This window comes from Crotalus tigris, unplaced genomic scaffold (genome assembly GCF_016545835.1).
Source record: "Crotalus tigris isolate CLP2741 ecotype Arizona unplaced genomic scaffold, ASM1654583v1 scf7180000024131.857555, whole genome shotgun sequence".
Lineage (NCBI taxonomy): Eukaryota > Metazoa > Chordata > Lepidosauria > Squamata > Viperidae > Crotalus > Crotalus tigris.
In genome coordinates this window covers 654,252-678,419 of record NW_024100405.1, presented here as the reverse complement: position 1 = coordinate 678,419, position 24,168 = coordinate 654,252, and the positions used below count along the sequence as shown (strand labels likewise).

The 24,168-nt window shown below is 37.9% G+C and overlaps 1 protein-coding gene across 3 annotated transcripts in view; it reads left to right on the top strand.

Annotated features, from left to right (window-relative positions):
* GOLIM4 (golgi integral membrane protein 4) overlaps positions 1-24,168 on the top strand; it is a 59,860-nt gene that overhangs the window by 23,443 nt on the left and 12,249 nt on the right. Inside the window, exons 7-13 of one of the 3 annotated variants that reach the window (XM_039322812.1) lie at positions 3,001-3,084; positions 6,938-7,105; positions 14,807-15,163; positions 16,908-17,146; positions 18,654-18,730; positions 19,156-19,274; positions 22,317-22,484. In XM_039322812.1, the coding sequence (XP_039178746.1) occupies positions 3,001-3,084; positions 6,938-7,105; positions 14,807-15,163; positions 16,908-17,146; positions 18,654-18,730; positions 19,156-19,274; positions 22,317-22,484 (1,212 nt within the window). The remainder of the gene's footprint in view (positions 1-3,000; positions 3,085-6,937; positions 7,106-14,806; positions 15,164-16,907; positions 17,147-18,653; positions 18,731-19,155; positions 19,275-22,316; positions 22,485-24,168) is intronic. The other 2 variants (XM_039322813.1, XM_039322814.1) reach the window with 2 other exon arrangements.

The following is a 24,168-nucleotide window of genomic DNA, read 5'->3' as shown; positions in this document are numbered from 1 at the left end:
AATGTTGCAACAGTGTATGTAACACAACGAGAAAAATGTTTAATCTTTGTGACTTAAGGGAAATATAGTAGACATTCTTTTAAGTACACAATAGTAGACTTTTGGAATTGTTCACACAGATCACCAGTGCACAATTTAACACATCACCACTCTACTCCCTGCCCTCTGAATAATCAAAAGGAAATATAAACATGTTTCTTGCATATAAGCCGTTGCATTGTAATTTTAAAAACTCAGTAAATTACTAAATAAGCCAATATAAGCCCTGGTTTTTACATGTTAAGAAATCACAGTATCTTTAAGTCACATTCTTGGCTTTCATATAGGAATGTGAATTAAATTCTGACTTCCATAATGCTAAATTATGGTTTGGTACATCCATACCCATCACATTGTTCTCTTTTTGAAGTTGGCAGTGTAATAAGTAAGAACTGCAGTACGGAATAATAAGCTAAAGGTGTTAAAGGGGTGAGAAAATAAAAGAAGAGGAGATCTAGTTAAATCTACTTTATACTAATATTGTTCACTCCAGGTACTTCTATCCTTGCAAGTCCTCTTTGCTTCTACTAAATCCATATGGTATTTCATACTATGTTTACCATCTATTTCATCAGCTTCAATTTCTTGGGCTTCTTCTCAACCCATTCATTCTTCCTTCCTATATGTTTTCTGCTCCAGACACATTAATTTTCTCTTATGACTGAACGACCTCAAGATTTTTCATACAAATAGTCCTAAACTGATAACAGAAATTGGGAGCAGAATTTCCTTTGCTAAGTGATGCAGTAATAAAGCCTGGCTACATCTCTTAGCAGCAGCAATCCCTGCAGTCCTGATTGCCATCGTTAATTGAATCCCATGGTTATTAGGCGAGGCAATTTCCTGCTGGTTTCCCACAAGCAAAGTCAGTGGGAAAGCTGGGATGAAGTCGCATGTCCCCAAATCTACAGGCAGGTAAATGGCTACTGGAAGGTGGGGAAGGGAGTGAAGATCCACATGAGGTGTGGCATGGGAAGGTACATGAGGGTGTGAGGAAAGGTAGGAAGGGGTGAGAGAGGCTCCATGGAGGTCAGCGAGGATACAGAAAGACACAAAGGGAAGTGCAAGAAGTGCCATGTGGGTTGGGGAGGGTGCACAGATTGTGTGAGGATGTGCATGGGAGGCATGATGTGGTTCGGAAGGCTGAGGCCTGAGGCTGCTAGGGGGTTCAAAGGGACACTGTATAGGTTGGGGACAGTAGGGCTGGGGTGAGTACACAAAGGTGCAAGAGGGTGTGTGAGAGGCCCTGATGTGTTGGAGAGGGTGTGCTAGAGGTGCCACACAGGTCAGGGAGGGTGTTTGGAGACACCAGTCAGAGAGGGAGTGTGAGAATCTTCTCCTAAGTTGATCATGCCAAACAATCACCATTCCTATTCAATCTTGAGTCTTTTTTTTCTACTGGTTTTGATTCATCCCCAACCTTGCATTCCCATCATCTGTATAACTCTCTGCCCCCCCGCCCCAGCATTCACTCAGAATGTTGCACAGTTTTTCTCAGAATTCATTCCTTGTTTTTTCATTATCACAGTTCACTAGAGCATAACATGCAGCACTTGCCTATAAATTTTCATACAGTCCAAATAATACTAGTTCATACTTTTTGGCATTCAATTTAGCTCTTTTATTCCTAATTGAACTTACACCTTCATGTTCATGCATGTACTGCACAAGATCAAACTATCTTCGTTCTGATCTATTACAGCCTTCCCTTTCCTGTTAGTTTCTCAGGCATACAACGTACCTATTTTTCTTTCTTTCATTCATTTCAGTTATTCATTCCTCCTCTTTCCATTTACTCCATTAACATTCCAAGTCTGCAATCCTCCATAAGCCATGCTTGTTGGGACTATACATAGTTCACAGATTAATTATCCTAGCTTGTAATTCCAGATTTGCTTTATTCCCCTCCACTCTCAAAGAATTGTGAGCTGCAGAATCAGTTTAAGGCTAGAGTAAAAAGGCTGTATCTACAGTGAACATTTGTCTGTGTTCAATTTATAAATGATTGGATAAATAAAACATATAAATATTCCTTGTGGTGTGTTGAAATCAATACAATAATTACCACTAATAGGTTTTTTTAGCAGGTGAAGTTCATAGAAATGTGTAATTGTCCAATCAGTTAGATGGTGGAAGAAACTTCCTTATTTGTTTAGAACTTTTTTTCTCCTGAAATGTATGAGCAAATAATTTTTATTGAGGGAAAATGAGGAATAATACTTTTCTATAGAAATATATGCACAAAACCACTGGTCTTGAGAACAAACTAGCTGGTATCCTAGAACAGAACAGAACAGAACAGAATATGTGTGTATACATGTAAACAATATAACATTAAGCTTTCCTCTCTGGAATTCATTTTAATTAGGAAAAACAACCTATTTAACTTTAGAGGCTATTTGGCTTCTGATATATAAGGTTAATAAAGAATAAAAAGCTAATATTAGCATTTTTTTCAAGCTAAGTCATTTTTTTAAAATGATGGTGTATTAAATAGCCCACAGTTGACTAGATTCAAGCAATAAACTTGTGCACTAAAGTTTGTCAGTCATGGTTTATATCTGTTCTCAGTCTATGTTCTCTAGCTATGACTGCATAAACCCACCCCTCATTTATTAAAGTTTGATAAAATGCATATACAGTGTAACCTCATATTAGTGAATTTAAATGGCATGAATGAAAACCCTGTTATCATTACATCATTTGTCATAAATGGTATAACCCATGTCATTGTATAATGCTGGTGCTGGAGTTATCATATTCTTTGATTTACTAGTGAGAAACAAGAAAGATCCACTCCTTTTAATGTATGTGTTAAACTGATATTTTACTATATATTTAATAAAAGCAAGGTTAAAAAGAAAGTGAGAAGTCAGTGGTTGACAGTCCCCTTAAGAATATCTTTTGGGCTTTGAAGAAACACGTGGGCTCACATTTGATGTGGTATTTTCTTTTGTGCAGTTTCAGCATAAGAATTTAATCTCCCAACAAAACCAGCTTGTAATGACACTGGAAGAACACAAGAGCGCACTAAAAGCTGCGCAGGTCAGCCACCAAATCAGCATTGCATTAGCAGTGGTGTTTTTCTTTTCTCTAAATCTTCTAATATTTTTGGCTTCTTTTTTTTCCTGCTGATCGTAACTTTTATGCATGCAAGCCTGGGTCCTCTGATTAATAACCAGCTGCCCTCTTGGGGCAAGATCTGCATACCTAGAAGGATTTCTGCTATACCAGAATTGTAAACCAGCACATTTGATTTTGTCTCCTGACATCTGATCCTTCAATGGACTTTCTCTTTTGAAGCTAAGAAACCAGTGCCACTGACGTCCAAAACTATTTTTATTAGAACAGCTATAGTAATATGCAGGTAGTCCTCAACTTACAACCAGTGAATTTTGCCCCATTTTATGACCTTTTTTGCCACAGTTGTTAAGTGAATCACTGCGGTTGTATAGTCTGAGACTGTAGAGATGGTAGAAATCATTTTGCAAGACTGAATATATTTTCCCCTCCCCTTCTCATTTTATTTTCATGTGAATCAGGGAGGGGGGTTGAGATGTTTCCTCAAATTAGTTTCTTGGAATAGATTTGAGCCCTTCCTGCATGCGATTGTTACTTTGGTAGTGATTCTTCCTCTGTCCTTCAAAGTCATTCCTTATTCCAGGGGTCTTCAAACTTGGCCCTTTTACGACTTGTGGACTTCAGCTCCCAGAATTCCTCAGCCAGCGTGCCTGGCTGAGGAATTCTGGGAGTTGAAGTCCACAAGTCATAAAAGGGCCAAGTTTGAAGACCCCTGCCTTATTCATTCTACTTTGAGAGTTAGAGTCTGCCTCATTTCTGCCACAGCTGCAGCTAGGTAATTTACACCTGGATGTAATGAATATTTCTTACCTAAGAGTAATTATGTTGTTACTGTGAGGTAAGATGGGCAGCCAATAGATTTGACAAATAAATAAGCGTTGTTGCAGGGAAGTAAAAATTAAAAGGAGCAGCATACCTAATCTGCTATCCTAATTATATAATATTAGCAAAACTAAAGCTGAGGGGGCCTTAATAAGTCCTTGTGTCAGGCTGGAGAGCTGGAAAGTAGTATGGGAGACAACTTTCCTCTCCTCCTTCCTATCATGGCAGCTCTCTGCATCTCCCATCATATCTTCCTCTACACTTTGTAACCATAGTGAAGCTGTGTTGATAAATATATTGTAGTTTGTTTTGTATGGGCATATGATTTAAATTTCAAAAAGGGGGAAAAATAAACAGATAGCAACAGAAAAAAATCCTTATCTGTTTTCCTTTGCCTGTCCATATCATCTTTTCTTTATGTATAACATCTTTTTTTTCCCTTGAGGGAGAACAGACGTAGCAGGTCCCAGGACTTTGATGCCAATTCCATTGCTTCTGCTTTATCAGCAAAGGCTGGTCATGATACTTTCCCTACATTTGGATTAAATGTCTTCTATTTGGCATTAAGATAAAACCTGTCATCACTGACATCAGCAGAGCCTTTTCAAAACCTCTTAAGGTTTAATTTCCTATCAGCTGCTGATTGGAGATGAGAGCTTTTCATATCAGGAAGTGGATGAGGACAGGGAAACATGCTGGTGGGGTATATGTAGAAGCATTATAGCTCTCTTGGTTTAGGAACTCTATTGCAGTTGCTTCCTCAACATCAGGTTTTGGTTGTGACAATATAAAAAAGATGTTGAGACTCTAGAAAGAGTGTAGAGAAGAGCAACAAAGATGATTAGGGGGCTGGAGGCTAAAACATATGAAGAACAATTGCAGGAACTGGGTATGTCTAGTTTAATGAAAAGAAGAACTAAGGATGATATGATAGCAGTGTTCCAATATTTGAGAGGCTACCACAAGGAATAGGAGGTCAACCTAATCTCTAAAGCACCTAAAGGCAGGAAAAAGAAGCGATGGATGGAAACTAATCAAGGAGAGAACCAATCTGGAACTAAGGAGAAATTTCCTGACAGTTAGAACAAATATTCAGCGGAAGAAGTTGCCTCCAGAAGTTGTGGTTGTTCCAACATTGGAGTTTTTAAAGAACAGGTTGGACAACTATTTGTCTGAAATGGTATAGGGTTTCCTGCTTGAGTAGTGGATTGGGCTAGAAGACCTCCAAGGTCACTTCCAACTCTTGTCATTCTGTCAATTCAGCTAGAGTAAAAGACTAAGCTTTATTGGAAACAGTTTACCAGCCAACATTAAATAACTGAAGCATTGATTGGCAGAGAACACCTCACAGTATATCAGGCTTTTCCTATGCCACCATTTGCCCAATAGCAATCAGGATTTCCTTTTTTCACCTTTGTGTCCCATGGACATTATATTATCTGTATTATTCTTGGCATTATCTCCCACAGTGGTTGACAAAGCATTGTCTTCCCTTTGAGATTTCTTTTTTCTGCAATTGCTGATATGAATCTGCATTGTCCATAGGATGCCTGTGACAAATTCACCAAATGGAAACATATAGGGTAGATATCAAGGATCTGGGTTGTTTTCTTTGTATCAAGGTAATGATGAACTTGTGTGGTTTTTTTTAAAAAAACCTTTAAACTATTGCTCATAGTTTCCATCTACTTGGTGAAAATAATTTTATTTTTATTTATGTAGTTTTATAATTTTTCCCATGCTCTCTGGCAGTGCTAATTTTATTGGGTGCTTTATAGTGAAAAGTAAGCCCAGTTTAAATGTTTGATAGATAGATGATAATTGTAGACCTTCATCCTTAAAATATTGTATAGCAATAGCACTTAGATTTATATACCACTTCACAGTGCTTTATAGCCCTCTCTAAGTGGTTTACAGCATATTGCCCCCAACAATCTGGGTCCTCATTTTACTAACCTTAGAAGGATGGAAGGCTGAGTCAACCTTGAGTTGGTCAGGGATTGAACTCTTGGCAGTGAACTGAACTAGCCTGTAATACTGCATTCCAACCACTGCACCACCACGGCTTGTAGGCATAGGTATAACACAGGGACATATTGCATAAAAGCCAATAATCACTGCTACTCCATTCACTCAAACATGTCTTCTTTTCCGTGAGGCTATTAACGTTAACTCCACATGCAGCCTTCATCACATGGATTTATAGGGAGTTTTGAACTAGATGGAATCTATTGGTGTGGCTCCATCACCAGGCCTTGCTCTTGTGACCTAGTAATCATGCTGGAGAATGATCAGTAGTTTGTTTCAGGGAACTGTTCTGTCACCTTTCCCCACCCCTGTATTTTATCAAGAGTCACTCTTTTTAAATACTATAGGCAGCAGCAGGCTGGATTTAGCAAGGTAATGTTCTCTAGTCCCTTACTCTCCAGATTTCTCCAAGAGTTCCCAAGTAGAAGTCCTGGAGTCTGATCCATTCTTAAACAAACACTTTTGTTTAAAAAAGGAAGGCCTATCCAACTGAACAAGATAGTTTTCCTTCCTTCCTTCCTTCCTTCCTTCCTTCCTTCCTTCCTTCCTTCCTTCCTTCCTTCCTTCCTTCCTCCCTCCCTCCCTCCCTCCCTCCCTCCCTCCCTTCTTTCCATTTCATTCCATGATCCTTTCTGTTTGTGGATGGTTTTTTTTTTCCCTTCCCAAAGATTGAAGGAAGATGTAATAATTCACTACTGACAGTTTCTTCTTCTGCGTGGCATGAAAAACTAATCCCATTTCTGGGCTATGGGGATTTTCTGTTCAACTTTGCATGTCTGCTGTAATATATTAAATTGATGCACTCTACAGCATAAAACGATGTAGCTTTAGCACATGGACATTTTTGATCAAATGTGCATGTTTAGTTAAAATACCTGCATCAGCTCGGAGCCTCTTGCTTCCCTGCATTTATTACTGAGACCAGCTTCTCTGTCAGTGAAATCTAATGGTTACATTTGATTTCTAGTCTCAGGTGGAAGAATACAGGCAGTTGAAGGACACCTTAAAAAAGATGCCCAGTTTCCAGAAACCTGAAAAATTTGAGTCGCCACATGGTTTGCCTGTGACACCTGTGCCTTCTCCTCTGAGTGATTCCAAAACACAGGGCACAGATGCCGCTAAAGAGCAAAAAGAGGTAATATGAACTGACTGTATTAAGGCAAAGCAATCTTATTTAATCATCATCATGGTTATTAGCATTGATACAGTGCTCTGAACATTATTGCAGTAGTCCCTGTAACAATCCTATTAAAAAGGTCGCTGTTATCATTGCAAAGGGCAGGAGAAGAGAAGCTGAGCAGGACAAATGATTTAATCTAGATATCACATTAAACCACAGTTAAAAAACCTTGAATAGCAGTTCCCTAAGATAATTTTTTTTCACTCAGCCAGGATATAAAAATTGAAACTTTAGTCCTCAGATAATGAATTGTGACCATTATGGCATTATCAGCCTCCAGCTATGATAAAGGACACTTACTTTATTCCACAATTATTTCAAGTTTTTGGCCATAACAAGTATCTGATTTACATCCAAATTTAATACTAGCTCCCTCTTAGGGTAAGTGAAAAATTGCCTAAAAGTGAAACTTACCTACATCTGAGGGAGAAAAAAGCCTATGAATTAAGAAAAGTACTTTCAGTTACAGGTTCTGGTGTATTTCTTCGTTTTCTGCTGCTGAAGTTCTCCATTTTCAGATGTAGGCAGGCCACAAACTGCTTGAAAATATACAATAGGATGAAGGATACCAGAAACTGCCAATTGGCCATTGAGTATAATTATTGACAACAGAAAAAGACAATTAGGACTATCTTCAGTAAACGTCGTCTGGCCAGAATTTTGGCATCCACCCTGAAGCAAGACCCATTTACCAGTTTTACAATGGTCATTTTGAGTAATTTGACCTGATTCCATTTTTATGCAAATGACTTCAGTTAAGCATTGTACATTTTTCACATCTTAATGCATAGATAATTTTTATTAAGGGTTTTAATTACAATAGTAAAATTTAATACAAACTAAAAGACTTTTAGAAGAATAGAAAAAAAAGAATGAAAGGTGCAAAGGAGAAGAAAAAATAGAAAAGTAAGAACAGAGTAGAGAGAGAGAGAGATAAAAAAGATATGTAAAGTGACTTCCAACCGTCATCACAAGTATACACCATTTTTGTAACTCTGCACCCACTTAATTTACACTCTGAACCCACTTATTTTACAACCAAAGTTCTCTTCATACCATATCTCATCTCTTACAGACAAATCCATTAAGCATAATCTTTTCAGTCCTTCGATCCGCAAAAAGTCCATTAAGGGTATCAGATTCAGATAAAATGATGGTGGCAGTTGTAGTACAGAACATGAAGAAGACACCAATTATTATTCTACCTTGGTTGCTATGACAAATTCAGCTTCATAAATACAGCAATAAGAATTGCAGAATTTAACCATAGTGGTACCTTGGTGGTACCTCAACTGCCTTGAAACTCATCGAATTTGGTACTCAATGCATTTTTATGCAACAATGTTGTCCCGGTACTCATCTGACAAAGTAGAACTTGTCAGTGTCGGCTGTCTTGGACTCACTATATTATTCCATACGAGAGAAAAATTGTTTGGTACTCATTGTGCCTCCCAGAACCAATTAACGATGAGTACTGAGGTACCAGTTGATTGTTAAATCAACATAAGGTGAAAGGACAGTGGTGAAATGTGATTTCTAGATGTTCAGATTTTCAGTTATGGAAAAGCATTTGTGTTATCTGGGGAGGGCTGTTTGCATAGCCAACACTACGATGTAGGACTTATTTTGTTATGTGTGTCTAAAGTATAAAAGAATTCAGCAGAAAGCTGTCAGAAATGGCCAGTCTTCATTTAAAATGACATAAAACATAAATATTCATTAAAAATGTTTCTTTGGGGATTTTCATGTTTACTGAGCTTGATTTTCCTTTTGCAATTGTCACAATTAATGAAATGTTTGCAAGAAAAAAGCCGGCTTTGTGAATAGCAAGATTCCGACATTTCAACCCTAAGCTACACATATTCTCCACTATTGCTATCACAAAAAATGTTCAGACTTAGTTACCTAAAGTTGTCAGAAGGTTTAGCAAGGATATTTACAGAGCAGGTCCACATGAAATTATAGATGACTCTGGCCATAACTCTTTGGCCTGTTGGAGATCAAGAATTTTCACTACTCCAAATAGAGGATGATGATGGTTTCCAAGTAAGGACATTCAAAATGGTCAATTTGTACCTTTGTTGGGCTAATCGGGGGTCTTCTGAATAAATTCTACAGTATATGTTTGACATCAGAATGGTAAGTCAGCATGGGATATGTTAAGTCATAGCCCAGGATAACTTAAAAGGTAATAGATATTTCAAGAACAAAGCAGCATAGTATACCAATACACACAAAAGTAGTCCACACTTATCAACCACAGTTGGAACTAGCAACTCCACTGCTAAGCTGCACAGTTGTTAAATGAAACATCACACTTAACAACATCAGTTTTGGCTGCAGTGAATTACCTCAGATCTTTAAGTGCAACATCCCATGTGCTCGCCATTTTGTAATTCACTTTACTTGAAGCAGTTGTTTGCCTTCCATCAGGTGACAGAATCTGGATATCATATCTGAAATGTCTAATTCCTGATCATCTACTAGGCAGTTATCCTCCAACCTGCCTAGATTTACTTCTCACCACATAAGTAAAGATGGCATTGAAAAGAAAGAAATATTGCAAAAAAAAACACTACCCTCCCAAAGAAAAAATGAGGTCGTATTACAATGAGCCAATGTAAAAGCTTTTCTGATATTTGGGGTTGTGATCTTAAATAAATAATGGGCAGGACTGCTCTCTGAGTGAAGTAAGGTGAAGCCTAGTTGAAATACAGGTGGTCCTTGACTTATGACCACAATTGAGCCTGGAATTTTGGTTGTAAATTGTCATGGCCATTAAGCAAGACATCTACATGACTATCTCACTCAATGATCACAATCCAGCCCTTCCCATGCCTCACTGGGTGGGGGAGACCTTGGTAGTTCTGGGATGAGGAAATTTGCCAGAAACATTCAGGCCTCCTGCCTCCCCACCACCACTCCTGGTTTCTTCCTTCCCTCCCCACTGGCCTTCTCTCTGTCCTACCACAACCAGGTCCACTTACCTTTCCTTTTCCTTGTAGCTACTGACAGGTGCATCCAGCCAATGCAAAGCTCAGCTAGAAAGCTAACAACTGCAGTTTTCATCAAGGCTGGAGAGGCAATCTTTCTTAAAGCTGGCCAGGAAAAGGAACTCCACTAGCTGACTTTCTACAGCACTGCAGCAGAATACTTAACTTATTAAGTGTTAATATTATTAATTGATACTAGGCAGAAATATTAATGCAAGGCAGAACATGGGCAGAAAATTGAATGGATGGATGATGGAAAACAGAGTATCCTACCTCACATAGTAAGCGTAAACATGTGCACGGAGTCCCATTTGACATCTTTAATGTAATTGGCAGATACGCCCACAATTGGCTACTACTGTATATTGGATATACCAACTTATCAGAAAGCTTTCCACTAGAGTTGTGTAAATCTTTCACAGGGTACTTCATGTCAACAGTATTTCAAAGTTATCACTTGAAGTTTGCTTGGGTTTGTAGGTAACACTATCTATAAATCAGTTTCTATGCGTCCTGAGCACTTGGGCAGGATGCTCTTCTGGTGTTTCTAGTCAGTGACTTTTGTACAAGTTGCAGCTGAACAAGTCACTGCCAGATATTGGGCCTGTCATTTGAGGCTTCGGAGTGATACAGAGCACCTTGTTGAGGAGAACCACATGGTTTCTTTGTCTTAATAAGGAAAATTTTTATCATTTCTTCAGTGTAAAGCAAGTTGATGAGGAAAGTGAAGCTGCTTGGTTTACTTTTTTCTCTGGTGTCCTTTTGGGACCTTTGTGGAGCTCAAAGCCATTCTATAAATAAATATGATATCATATTTCGTTCCTTGGTCTTTGTTTTTGTATTGCTTTATTGTTATTTTTCTGTATTTTACTTAGTGAACCTCACAGAATTGTTGAGAGTTGGGTGGTATACATATTCAATTAATATGTACGTAAATAAATGGCTGGTGCTTCGCTTTACCTGCCTGCCTGCTTCCCGTCCATCCATCCATCCATCCATCCAAAAGGCATCTGGGAAGGGAAGTGTCCAGGCATTCCTTAGCAGTGGTAGGCACTGCCTACCTACCCACTAGAACAGTGGTTCTCAACCTTTTTAATGCCGCGACCCCCAACTGGTCGTAAGTTGAGGACTACCCAACCAGTCGTAAGTCAAGGACTACCCAACCGGTCGTAAGTCGAGGACTTTCCCTGCCCGGGAGCACCGCACATGCGTGGTGCCGCCCCCTGCGCCGGCCGAGGCGTAGCTGGCAAGGGGCAGCGACGGCGTAGGCCGACCACCGGCTGGGCCACCAGCTGGCCCAGCCCAAGGGAGGTAAGCCACCCTCTGGGCCCCACGTGTACCAGCAACCCTCCCTGTGCCCGTCGGCCTGCCACCTCCCACCCCTGGCCCTCTTTTACTTACATTTTTAGTAGTTGCTCAGCAGGGAGGGGTGGAAACTTCCAGACAGCTCGCCTTCGCTGCAGACAACTTGCAGCACCGTTTGCAGAATGGGACTTTTGGCGGCTCAGCAGGGCAGAGACAGCCTGGACAATTCCTATTGGCTTTTGAAAGCCAATAGAATTAGACTCTATTCAAGAGAGTCTATTCTATTGGCTTTCAAAAGCCAATAGAATAAAAGGGAGTAGCACAGCTAAGGAAAAGGGGGAAAAATGGCGGACTGCATTGTTTGGCGACCCCCGTGAAATGGTTGTTTGACCCCAAATGGGGTTGCGACCCACAGGTTGAGAACCACTGCACTAGAGTGTAAACATATTTGTTATCTGTTTCAAAAAATTACTAATCCTAACTTCCTAAAAGCAATCTGTCTTTGGTCACCAGCAATGGTGGAAGTTGTATCAGCCATCCTTCCCTTGGTGTCTCTGCTTTCTTCTGCTCTTGAGATGTACATTTCTTCAGATGCAGAGGATTTTTCATCAACATTTTTTTTGGGGGGGAGGGAATTTCCTCCCCCCCTAGGTTTTATTTTTAATTTTCTTTTGCACCTGAGAAGGAGAATGAAGCTCCTTCCAGTTGACCCATGAACAGCTAAGGTGGCCAAAAGAGGTGGTATCTCTTTGCTTATTTTTCCTTTCTCTTTCTCTCCCACTTTCAAGGTCACAGTATGCAATAATGCAAAGCATCTTGGATATGGATAAGGCTGGGATTTTCTAGTTGGGCTGTTTCCGACCTTTGTTGCTGATTTAAGACAGCTTTTCAGTGTTTTCCAGCATAAAATGGTAAAAAAAATGTGCCATTGATTTTCAGCAACTATTACCATCTTGTCCTATTTAACTATAACAAGGGAACAGGTTGTGACCCAGCATTTGTTACCCTATTCATGTTTTTTGTCCCTCCCTGTTCCATTTGTATCAGTTTGGGGGAGATGTTTTAATTGGAAGACTGGTTGCTTGCATCAAGAAAATGCAGCCCTTGGTCTAGTGGTCTGTAACATAAAAGTATGAATCACAGCATTGATTTAGCTTAGGTTGCCCAGGCTGGAAGTAATCAGAAAAAAGACCTTTGTGTCTTTTTTTTTCCCCATAGCATATGGACAACCATGCATATATGGCCCCTCTCTGAATGCTTGTGTTTAATAAAACATTGATAGAGATCTTTGCTCTTTTCAAATGTCACATTATTATAGTTTAAGCAAGGTGAAGCAGTCTAAATTCCAGATATCATCTTGTTTGGGTATAAACAGCTTCAGTTTTGTTTTCTAATGAAAATCTGTAAGTCTGCTTTTTTTCTTTTCTTTAAGATTGGAATGAAAAAAAATAATGAAATCAAAAAAGAATAAACGGCAGGGATGGGTATTTCAGATCAGTAAAATATAGCTCTAGGAAGTAATTGTGGGATTGAGGAAAATGGGTTTCAAGAATGTTACTGATATGGGACATTAGCTGTGAAGCAAAAATACCGATTTGCATAGGCAAATTGAGTTTTTTTAGGGCTAATTTCACACATGAACGTCTACCTGTTGATGTCCCAGCTCTTAATGTCTTAGCAGTCTGATTCCCAACGATGGGAAGGAATTCAGTGCTGAAATTGCTACCAGACTCTGCTTAATATGACCTTAATTCCCGAGTCATAATAAATGATGGGAAACATCTGTTTCTATCTTTGATGAAATATGTACATGTAAATTTATTCTTAAATATCTATTCACGTTGTGATGGATTAAAGTCTAGCATTATAATACAGCAATTTCTAGCCAAATAGTTTTAGAGAGTAATACAGGTTAAAGCTAAAATTGGGTTCTGTAAAGATTCCACTTAATTTGTGTGTAATAAGTCCAATAATTATTTCAGTGCTCACTTTGTCTCGGAATAAAGCTATTTCCATTAATAAAACATGGCAACATAATTCCCTGGACCTTACAGGGTTGTCCCCTGTATATTGTATTTACCTTCCTTTTTCTATTCTTGATCCTTAGGCTATTCATCTTGGAGAATGTGAATTGACTGAGGGATAGCTTTTGAATTATGTAAGATGTGTATCGAGGCACACAAGTACTTTCTTTAAAAATGCCTAAATTCCTTACAGCAAGACATTATAGGCAAAAATTGCAGTAAAATGTTTAAAAATGATCCTTTGCCCTAGTTACATTTAAAAAAATAATAATAATAAAAATAGTGTGAAATACATCAACAGTTTAGCCAACAATCTGGATTTCTTCTAAACAAGATAAACAACTTTTTTTTTAAAAGGAGGAAGAGCCACAAATGGACAGCATAGAAATGTGGGTAGGCTTAAGACAAATGAAAGTGGAATTAAAATTGAAATAATTAAAATACAGTTCTTATAATTAATTCTCTTATGGTTATTATAATATTAATTATAACAATGTGTTTTTATTTATTTCTTTTAGTCATTAAACCTAATTCAGTAGCAACTGTTTGGAGGATCTCTGGAGCCATGTTCAAAGATCCATTTCAAGACCCTAGACTGAGTTTTTAAGTTCAACAAAGCTCACAGCAAAAATAAATGGAAATGCTTATGTTTTTATGGCCTTTGTAAACAAAAATAAAAAACAGAACATTTGTTTTAGGGACATAAACTGAAAAGCAACCAACCTTTGTCTTTCGCCATTTGCAGCTTAAACGGACCTATTATCAGTGAACTATCACAAAACGTACATAGTCTCCTAGGGATGTAAGCAGTTCATAGATGATCCAATTCTAAACTACCTCGCCTTTTAGCAGTAAAAAGTAACATTTTGAATTTTGTATTTTTCACCAGGCAAAACTTCCAAAACTCCTTTCAAAAGCTGTTCTATTTTTCCCTTCTCTGCATCACTGTAGACATTTTTTATGATGTATATTCTGACTTTCACAATGTATCTATCGTGATTTATATGCTGATGAGATTAATATTCCTCCAGGAAATCTAGGTACCATACACAAGAACTTCTTCCTCCATTTTTTTCCCTGTAATAGCAAACTACAAAAAGAAAGAACAACAATCTTGCAAAGTAGATTGGACAAAGCGATAATATCTGATCTGAAGTCATCTAAATGAGCTTCCATGGTTGAGGGGATCTCCCCAATTCTAGCCCAATATTATAACTGCCACATCAGACCATTGAAAACTTGACAGGAAATAAATCCCTTGAAGTTCAGTGTATAGTCCAGAAGCATATTGTTTGAAACTAACCTCTCAGATTTAATGATTTATATTATTGTAGATTATGCAAAATGGTGAGCAATCACAAGGGGGAGAAGAGGCTATTAAAGTAAGCCCTAGGGAAGGAAGAGAACAGACCGAAGAACTTTTTCATCCTGACAGAAAAGTGATGGAAGGTCACGGGCCACGGGAATTAAATATTCAAGAAAAGCAAGAAGCAGGAGAAGATGAGGAACAACATGTAGAGCAAGATGAAGAAGAGCAGAAAAAAGAATTAGAAGAAGAAGAAATGGAGCAAGCTGGGCAACCAGAACACTTAACAGATGATCTCGATCAAATCCCAGAAGAGCATGAATGGAAGGAGAAAGAACAGACTGACGAGGAAAACAACACGGTTGGAGAACACAACCATTCACAGGTGGGCCCCCTTTTCCCCATAAGAATATTTGCATGTTTAAAAAAGCAGTTTTCCTCAAATCAAGTTTGACTCTTGGTGGACATCTTCATATTGTTCATGGACATCTTCATTGTTCTTTCTGTGGCAATAATGAAAATTATTTGCCATCTTTTTTTTTTTAAAAAAAAAAACTTTTCTGTCTAGAATACAACCTTAGGACTTCTTGTGATTTCCCATCTGAGTGCTAATGAAGTCTGATTCTGCTTAGCAATTCTGAGATTGGCCAAGGCTGGTTAAGTCTTAGAACCATTTGCAGGAAGTAAATCAATTGGCCATCTTTGATTATTAAGATACACTTATTGAGAATTTTAGGTTATCATTGCTTGGCAGCAACCTCTGGGTGCCTCCTGCCATTGATAGTGGTTGGATTAATTTGTACTTAATGGGGAAGAAACAGCTGTTGGATTGTACACTAACTTGGACTTCATTGCATTTGTAACAAAAAGGCCAATGTAATGGTATGAGGGAATGACCTTGGGAGAAAGGGGAAGAGTGCAGCCAGGGAACATTCAGATAAGAGGCAGCTTAGTCCACAACAGGAATGTGAGTGTGGCAAATATCTCAGAAAGGACTCTTCCTAGATTCTTGGGTTGAAAAGGCGATGTGGAAAAAATGTACTTTCAGACTGGCAAGACTAATGTCTGCCCTGCAATATAATCCAGAAAAAAAGCATGCCCAGTTCAATTAATTCTACTTTATTGTATGGATACATAAACAGAATCTTGTTAGTCTAAAAGGCAGATTTTTTACTTGCAGATTTCTCTTTACGAATCCAGAATGCTCTTTCCTCCACCTTGGTGTAACTTAATATTTTGGCAAATCCTTTCATTTAAATATGATATGCAGCCAGCAGCCAGAATCCCAGAGGTATAGTTTATGCAGGTCACATTTTGTACAGAAGTATAAATAGAACTTGTCAAGAAATTCTTCTACTTTCTAGGTCATATCTTGGGGCAACAAAATATACTTTTTCGTTTGTTTCAACTGATTTTCAAATTGAAGCTTATACAGTGTGCCAAGCCCTCCTGATGTTTTCAGGCTTCTGAAACTATTGTCCCAATGCCAAAATTTGATGTTGTCTATATTGTTCCTTACTATTCATTCTAAGGAAGAATAAAATGATAGAAAGTTGAACATTTAATCTAGCTCATAAACATTTAAAATTGTCATATCTCTCTAGTCATCCTTGATTTCTGCTGCCAAAGGATGTATCCAGACTTTCCATTCAAAGTCTGTCCTACACCTATTTCAAACTGTTGTCTTGTTCAGCCTAATATTGTTTTCGCTGGCTCTTGAGGAATGAGAGCTTTTTTTATATCATGAGAATACCTTGTCTTGAGAAAAATTAGTTGTGGGTGGGTATAATAAATGTAAATGAGGAAGGGGTGAAGTTTAAGTAATTAGTATTGGAGCCATAGCCAAATGTGAGTGAGGCCATGTAGATTTTCTGGGATTTAATATGGCACTAATTAGGTCTGTTTCCCTGTCTCTTTTCCTAAGTATGACACAGTAATAAATTTTTCTTACCAAAAGCTGGAATTACAGAGGGCTTTGAAAATGAGGCTACAAGTTGACAACCCCTTGTTTAAAGTTTTATGCATATGTTTTTCTATGCCTTCTGGGATGCCAAAGTGAATTTGGGGTCTCCTGCATGCAAAACAAAATGTTACATTACTTGAGCGATCTTATATGTGTGTTCCGCCAGGAGCCACCCACACCAAAGACTGTAACAAGGTACAAATTGCCTTATGAGCAGCAGCTGGAGCAACAGAAGCTGGCTTCCCGGAGAGAAGAAGAAGCCAGCCGCCTCAGAGAGCACCAGGAGGCTCTGCATCACGAGAGACTTCAGGAACAGTTGCATCGGCAGCAGCAACTTGAAGAGAGAGAGCTGATGCTGAGGAGGCAGGCCGAACAGGATGAAGAACAATTTAAGCAACAGCTCAGGTTGTCTTTGCCACAAATACTCTCTGCCCCGCCCTCCCATACCTGAGAAAGGAAGAAAGTTTAATTGGTCAGAAAAGTCTAGACTTGCGAAATTCTTAGAATGCTGGCCCCATTTTGATTTTTTTCTATTTCAGGGTAGTAAATAATAGGTACATAAACAAGGCCTGAGAGGAACACAGGCAATTCTCTAATGAATTGCCTATCTAACAAGTAACTGTTTACAAGATGGCATTTGTAATGGTTGCCCTCAAAAAGGGACTTTTAAAGTTTTCAGTATTGGGATTGTGTGTCTCAAATGGTCTGCAAAAGAATGCCTGTGTATCCTTTATGAATCCTTTAAATGATTCATATGGCATTGTTCCACTTCACCATTGTTTGTATAAACTATGAGCAGATAAAGTCAGGCAGACAACAGACACACAGAATACATGTATCTTTGTATATACAGTACACTGAGATATATTACTGTCTGTTTTTTATGCTGATTTTTTTTTCCTGTGGAAGGCAGCCCTATTATTGGCACTGTTTAAACCAGAGATAGCACCTTTTTGATATAATAGTCACGTTTGGGATTTTGAGAACATTTCTTGGGTTGTTCTCACAAAATCGTTGCCACTTGGAACTAGTTTACTAGAAAGCAAAAACAAAAACATTAAATTGTTTGCTTCTCAGCTTCTACTCACTACCACCCTCAATGCTTTCTACCTCCCCAACGTACTTTTCTATTATTTAAGGTAAATGTAGAGAATGCTTCTTCATAAAGCACTAGACTGCAGCCACCATTGGGCCTAGACAATGTTGAAAACAGTTGTGGTCCTAGAGGATGAAGCTTTCCATTTATTTGCATACATTTGTTTCTTCAATTTGGTTAAGGTTTAAGGGGAAAGTTATTTTACGTAAAGCCAAATGGCAGACACCAAGTAGCGTGCGTATTCCTAGGCGTAAAGAGATACTAAGAAAGATTCTGCTGTTTTTCTGCTGTCAACCAGCAATCCATCTCAGACTTCTTTGGAACGATTTATTACTTGACAAATTGTATAGAAAGATTGGAAGTAGTGGGAAAAATTATCATAACCGTCCTTTGAAACTCCAGCAATTGGTGAGCTGGATGGACTGGTGCTCTAATTCAGAGTAAGACATGTTCCTATGTTTCTTTATCAATAGGATGGGCTTTAGTTCAGAAGGAGAGATCATGTTTTCCTAATAAAATAGGAATTCGTGAGATGGAACATCTCAAGTTCAATTCCTGGCCTCTTCAAGTAAGGTTGGGAAGGAATTTTGTCTTAGACTTTGGAGAACTACAGATAATTATATTATACTGACCTAAGTAAATCAAGAATTTGATGGTATTTTTTTTGTGTGCGTGTGCTCATTCGTCCACCTTCTGGGTAATGTTAAGCCAGCCTGGAGCAAAAAAGAAACATAGCATTAATCACCCCACATGTTGTATATCAGAAAGGGTTCCTTCTGTATGAATCTGAATTAACAGACCTTCCAATCATTTCAGCCAGCAATCCCATTATGACAATGTAGATCAGGATATCGTGCAAGGAAGAGAAGCAGGTGTACATAAAGAAGATGAAAGTAAGTAATAATTATCTTCCCTGTCAACAGTTTGTCTTATTTTTCTGATACTTTTTTCATAGGATTTATATCCCACTTAAGACAAGTAATAGCATATAATAGAGCTTAACCATTAAAAAAATAGTTTAAAATTACCATTAAGCTGAATTCCATCTGGAAAAAAAAATCTCTTGAAACAGAAATTATGGAATATTTAAAATATAAATATTAACATAACCATTTTATTGGTTGATCATTTCCAATATAGGCAAAAGACACTTAGCTTATGAGTAGAATGTGTCATTTTTTTTGGTGTTATGATTTTCACACTGCATCCAAAGCTGAGATGCTGTTTTTAATGCTGTTTCCAGCTGTGGAATTAAGCTTGTGATGGTGCTTCCTGCTTGTGGGGAAGAAGGACTGAAATGGATTTATTTTTCAATTAGATTATGAGAGACAGAACCAGTATCCAAGCAGAGTAGAAGATGATGATCAGAATAATGCAAATGAGCAACAGGACCCAGAGCTGGAGTACCAGTCAGAGAATGAGCAAAACGAAGAACCAGTAAGTGGCAGTAGTACCATCAAGGCTGCTTCTCAGCAACTTTTCAAGAGAAACAGATTCTTTTCTAGCTAATGTATTCAATCAATCAATCAATCAATCAATTTAAACCCATTCTGTACCCAAAAAAGAGTTGATAAACTGAAATAACAGAACTAACTTGAATAGCAATAACAATAGCACTCTTAGACTGATATACCGTCCCATAGGGCTTTGCAGCATTCTCCGGGAGGTATACAATGTCAGCATATTGCCCCCAACACTCAGTGTCTTCAGAAGGATGGAAGGTTGAGTCAACCTTGAGCCCTGTCAGGATTGAACTTTAAGCTGTGTTCAGATTTTGCTTGCAACTCTGCATTCTGAACAGTGTGCTTGAATGTAGTTGGAATAGAGTAGTTAAGAAGTGTGTATGTCTCTGTGGATGCTAAAGCAACAAGAATAGGTCAAGAATGAATGGGTGATGAATGAGCATGAACTAAATAGAAAAGTGAATGACCAGTACAAAAATGTGGAGGTCCCTTGATCATATAGAGAAGATGTATGAGGATCAGTTATAAAACAAATATATTCCTTTTGTCGCTACTGGTAGTCCTTAACTTATGACCATAATTGAAACCATAGGTTGTTGCGATTGTTAAGCATATCACCGTGTGACTGGACCCGATTTTATATCATTTCTTGCAGCAATGATTAAGCAAACATCATGGTTGTTAAGTGAAGCAATTTTACCCAATTTGCATTTTTATTGTAAACTGGGAGCAAATGCTGGAAACTGGCAAAAAAAACCCACTGAAAATCACTGTCACATAACTGTGAGATGCTGCAACAATCACAAAAATGAGCTGATTACCAAGCACCCAAAAATGTGATCATCTGGGTGCAGTCATTGTAACTTCAAAATTGAGTCATAAATAACTATTGGGGAGTCTGCCATAACTTCAAACAGTCTCTAATCAAAGATTACCTGTACTTCTCACCGTCCTGTGCTTTATATAATACTACTTATCTCAAGAGAGAATATGTATTTGTGTTTGTATGATTGCATACACAATAGCAGTTTGTATTACAGAAATATGTTATAGAAAAAGAAAACAGCCAAACTCAGAGAGCACCAAGGACCCCTTATTTCAACCCTGAGCTACAAATATTCTCCTTTATCGGGAGACATACGTTAATTCTTTTCCAGAAAGGGGTAAACATAAAGCTGGTCAGGCCTGAAGTCATGATAATTTTAAGAAGTTTGGGGAAAACAAAAATTAGAACAATGATTGCCAGTTACCCATACAACATCCCACTACTGAGCTTCACAGTCTTGTTATAAAAACAAAAAAGAACAGTATGTCTAGAGGTGAAGGATCTTGATGCATTATGAAAAGAAAAAGTATCTTTAGACTCTTTTCTCCAGGGACTGTTTTTGGGAAAAAGTAAAGAAGAGCTGTGTATGAGAGTGTTTAAATAATACTAAGTGAATTCCATCGGAGTGCCTTTTGATTTCAGCAAAGATGTGTATCACATTTTTCTAAATAAATGCCAATTCAAGGGAAAAGACTATAAAAAGAGTCTATTATAGAGTCTTCAGAATGCCATCCAGGAATATATATGGGTATAAAACCAATAGCAGGGGCATTGAGGGCATGAGGTAGTTACTTTCTTAAATACCCAATCATGTCTTTGAAAAAAAGAGATTGGACAGCCGTTTGTCTGAAATGCTATAGGTCAGGATTTCCTGCTTGAGCAGGGGGTTGGACTAGAAGACCTCCAATTCTCTTCCAATTCTGTTATTCTTTTAAGCATGAGATTTCATCCTGGCTTGCATGTTTATAGTTCAGTAGCTATAATAATTTCCAAGATCAAGCTTACACTATATTAACTTACAGGATGAAAATCTATGTTGAGAAGAGATGAATCTAGATGACTTTAATGCATTATGGGCTTACCTATCTTCTGTTGTTATAATTGTACTCATGAAGACTAATTTGCAAGATGAGAAGACAGAACCAATCTAACAGAATGAATTACTCTAACAGCAAAACAAATCATGCAATGAGTGGACTTGACCTTCAAGTCTATTTACATATCAAGCAAAGCCACAATTTTATTTACATGACATAATTTCTGAGCTCAAACAGCAAACTAAGCCTATATCAAATAAACCATTTTCTGATTTTCCATGATGAGTGAACCAACCTGTGTTTGGTCATAAAGCCTACTGAGTGATTTTGGGACAGTGTTTCAAATATCCTGTCTATAAGCTATAAATAATAGTTTAGAATCATAATGGCTAGGTTATTACGTTTTGCAAAATCAATATCAAGCTTTAACCACATGGTTTAATCCAATATATGAACCCCATTATTATTTTAGTATTACCTGTTTTTCAAGGATTTTTGAAGAAAAAGTTTTTCAATTTTTGTGGGATTTTTTAAAAAAACAAGTTAGCTATTGTACTGTATGTGCATATCACAACATAGCAACTGGGTGAGAGGTTTGTGGCTGCCATACTATAGAGCCCATCCATTATCCTAAATCTTGCTTGTGGTCATGCACAAGATTCCTGAAGAGAACGTGGACTATAGTACTCATTATCCCCAAACAGCAATTGTATCCAAAATATTTGCAGGGCACCCTTTTTTAAAAATGTTTACAGCGCTCTTATTATACAAATAAGATGAGTAACGTACCTTATTTCCTGAAAGGAATTTGTACCTGAATTTACTTTCTGTTCTGCTTGCTTACCGTTTTTTTTTTTAAAGCTAATTTATCAATATATTTCATACTGCCTTCATCTGTGTATTTATCCTGCTGACATATTGTATTTTTCTTCTAATGGAAGAAAAAGCAGAATATAAATTTCTACATTGAACATATTATACAGGTTTTATGTTGAAAGAATATAAATATAGAATGCATTTCTGTATTACTAGGGTATATCCAGAAAGTGCTAGTTAGTTCATAATATGTTAAACCTAAGTGACGGTGGTGGTATTGTAGTGAAATATATATTGTTGTTGAATATTTTTTTTTCACTTCATCTTGTAAATGAAGAAGACAGTCATGGATGATATCAACCCAGCTGATGATCCCAACAACCAGGGAGAAGATGAATTTGAAGAAGCAGAGCAAGAGAGGGAAGAAAATCTCCCTGAAGAGAATAAAGAGCTAAAACCAAATAACCAGAAACAAGTGAATTCTGAAATGGAAGACCATTTGGTGGTGAGTCAGTGAAGCCAATGGCTTTGTTCATGAATTGATTGTAATTTCAAGTGTTTTCATACATGGGTGAAATAATCCTTGCAAATATAAGATAGATAAGATAGCCTTTATTATCCTTTTTTTACTGTGAGCACACTGGCACATATTAAAAATAAAATTCTGCTGCCTACTCTCAAAAGAAAGTATATATCAACTCATATACATACTTAACACACATATATACATGCTATATAAATGTTTAAAATAAAATGAGCACCAAGGTAGTTAAAACTATAAAAGTTTAATTTAAAAACGCCAAGCTTTCGCCGTCACCTGCCGGCATCATCAGGGCTTAAAACGCCAGAGAGTGGGAGAGTCTCTTATAAGCAAGCCCGAGTCTGCGCCCGGCTCCTTGATCTCGTTATCGGACCTAATTGGATAGATTGTACTCCGGTGATCCGTTTCTTCCTGCACCCTTTATCTACGTGTATCTCCTCATTTGCGTTCTTTTCCTTGGATTCTAGGGTTTTAAGCCCTGATGATGCCGGCAGGTGACGGCAAAAGCTTGGCGTTTTTAAATTAAACTTCTATAGTTTTAACTACCTTGGTGCTCATTTTATTTTAAATATGAATATACCCAGGGTTCATATTTTTAATATTATTACTCATGCTATATAAATGTATATATACATATATACACACACACACACAAACACACACATACACACATATACCTATATCCATACATATATATAGTAATCATTGAGTACATAGCGGAAAGAGGAAGCTTGAGAGTTCACATAGTTGATGCTATATGGAACAAAACCGTGACTGAATCTGGATGTTCTGCTTCAGATACCACAAAGCTTCTTCCCAAAAGGCAACCAGAAAAATAGGTAGTGAAGAGGATGTGTAGCATCCCAGACAATACTGTGGACCCTGCTCAAGCATCACTTATGTGCCGTGACCTGAATAGAAGGAAGTGAACTACCAATAATCTTTTCTGCCACCCTCACCACTCTCTGTACCGCCTTTCTGTCTGAAGCAGTAATGCTTCCAAACCAGACAGTAATGCAATATGACAAAATGCTCTCAATTGTCCTTCTATAGAAAATGGAAATGATACAAAAAATGCAGGCACTACTGTGCCTTTTCTGTGTCACATGAGAAAAATACATCTTCCTTCCCCTGTCCTTACCACTTTTTATAGAGGGACAATTGAAAGCATGGTGTCATATTGCATTACTGTCTGGTTTGAAAGCATTACTGCTTCAGACAGGAAGGCGGTGCGGAGAATGGTGAGGATGGCAGAAAAAAATATTGGTAGTTCACTTCCTTCTATTCAGGACACGGCATATAAGCCATGCTTGAGCAGGGTCCACAGTATTGTCTGGGACGCTACACGTACTCTTCACTACCTGTTTTCCTTATAAGGTGCAGTAAGTGCATTATAACATCTTAAAACTCATCTGCTGGTCATTCTAGACAGCTACTAGAAAAATTTAGATTTCCTATTGTGATAGCATTGAAAATTTCTAAACTCAATCTCAGGAGTCTTCCATCTTCTGTTCATTCACATCTTGCCTTCTGCTCAACTTCATGTTACCAAACACCCTTGTGCATCTTTGATGAAGAGCAGGACACCAAAGGAATCTGGATGCAATGGTACGGATCATTGCATTAGATCTCCTTTTTGATTTATGCT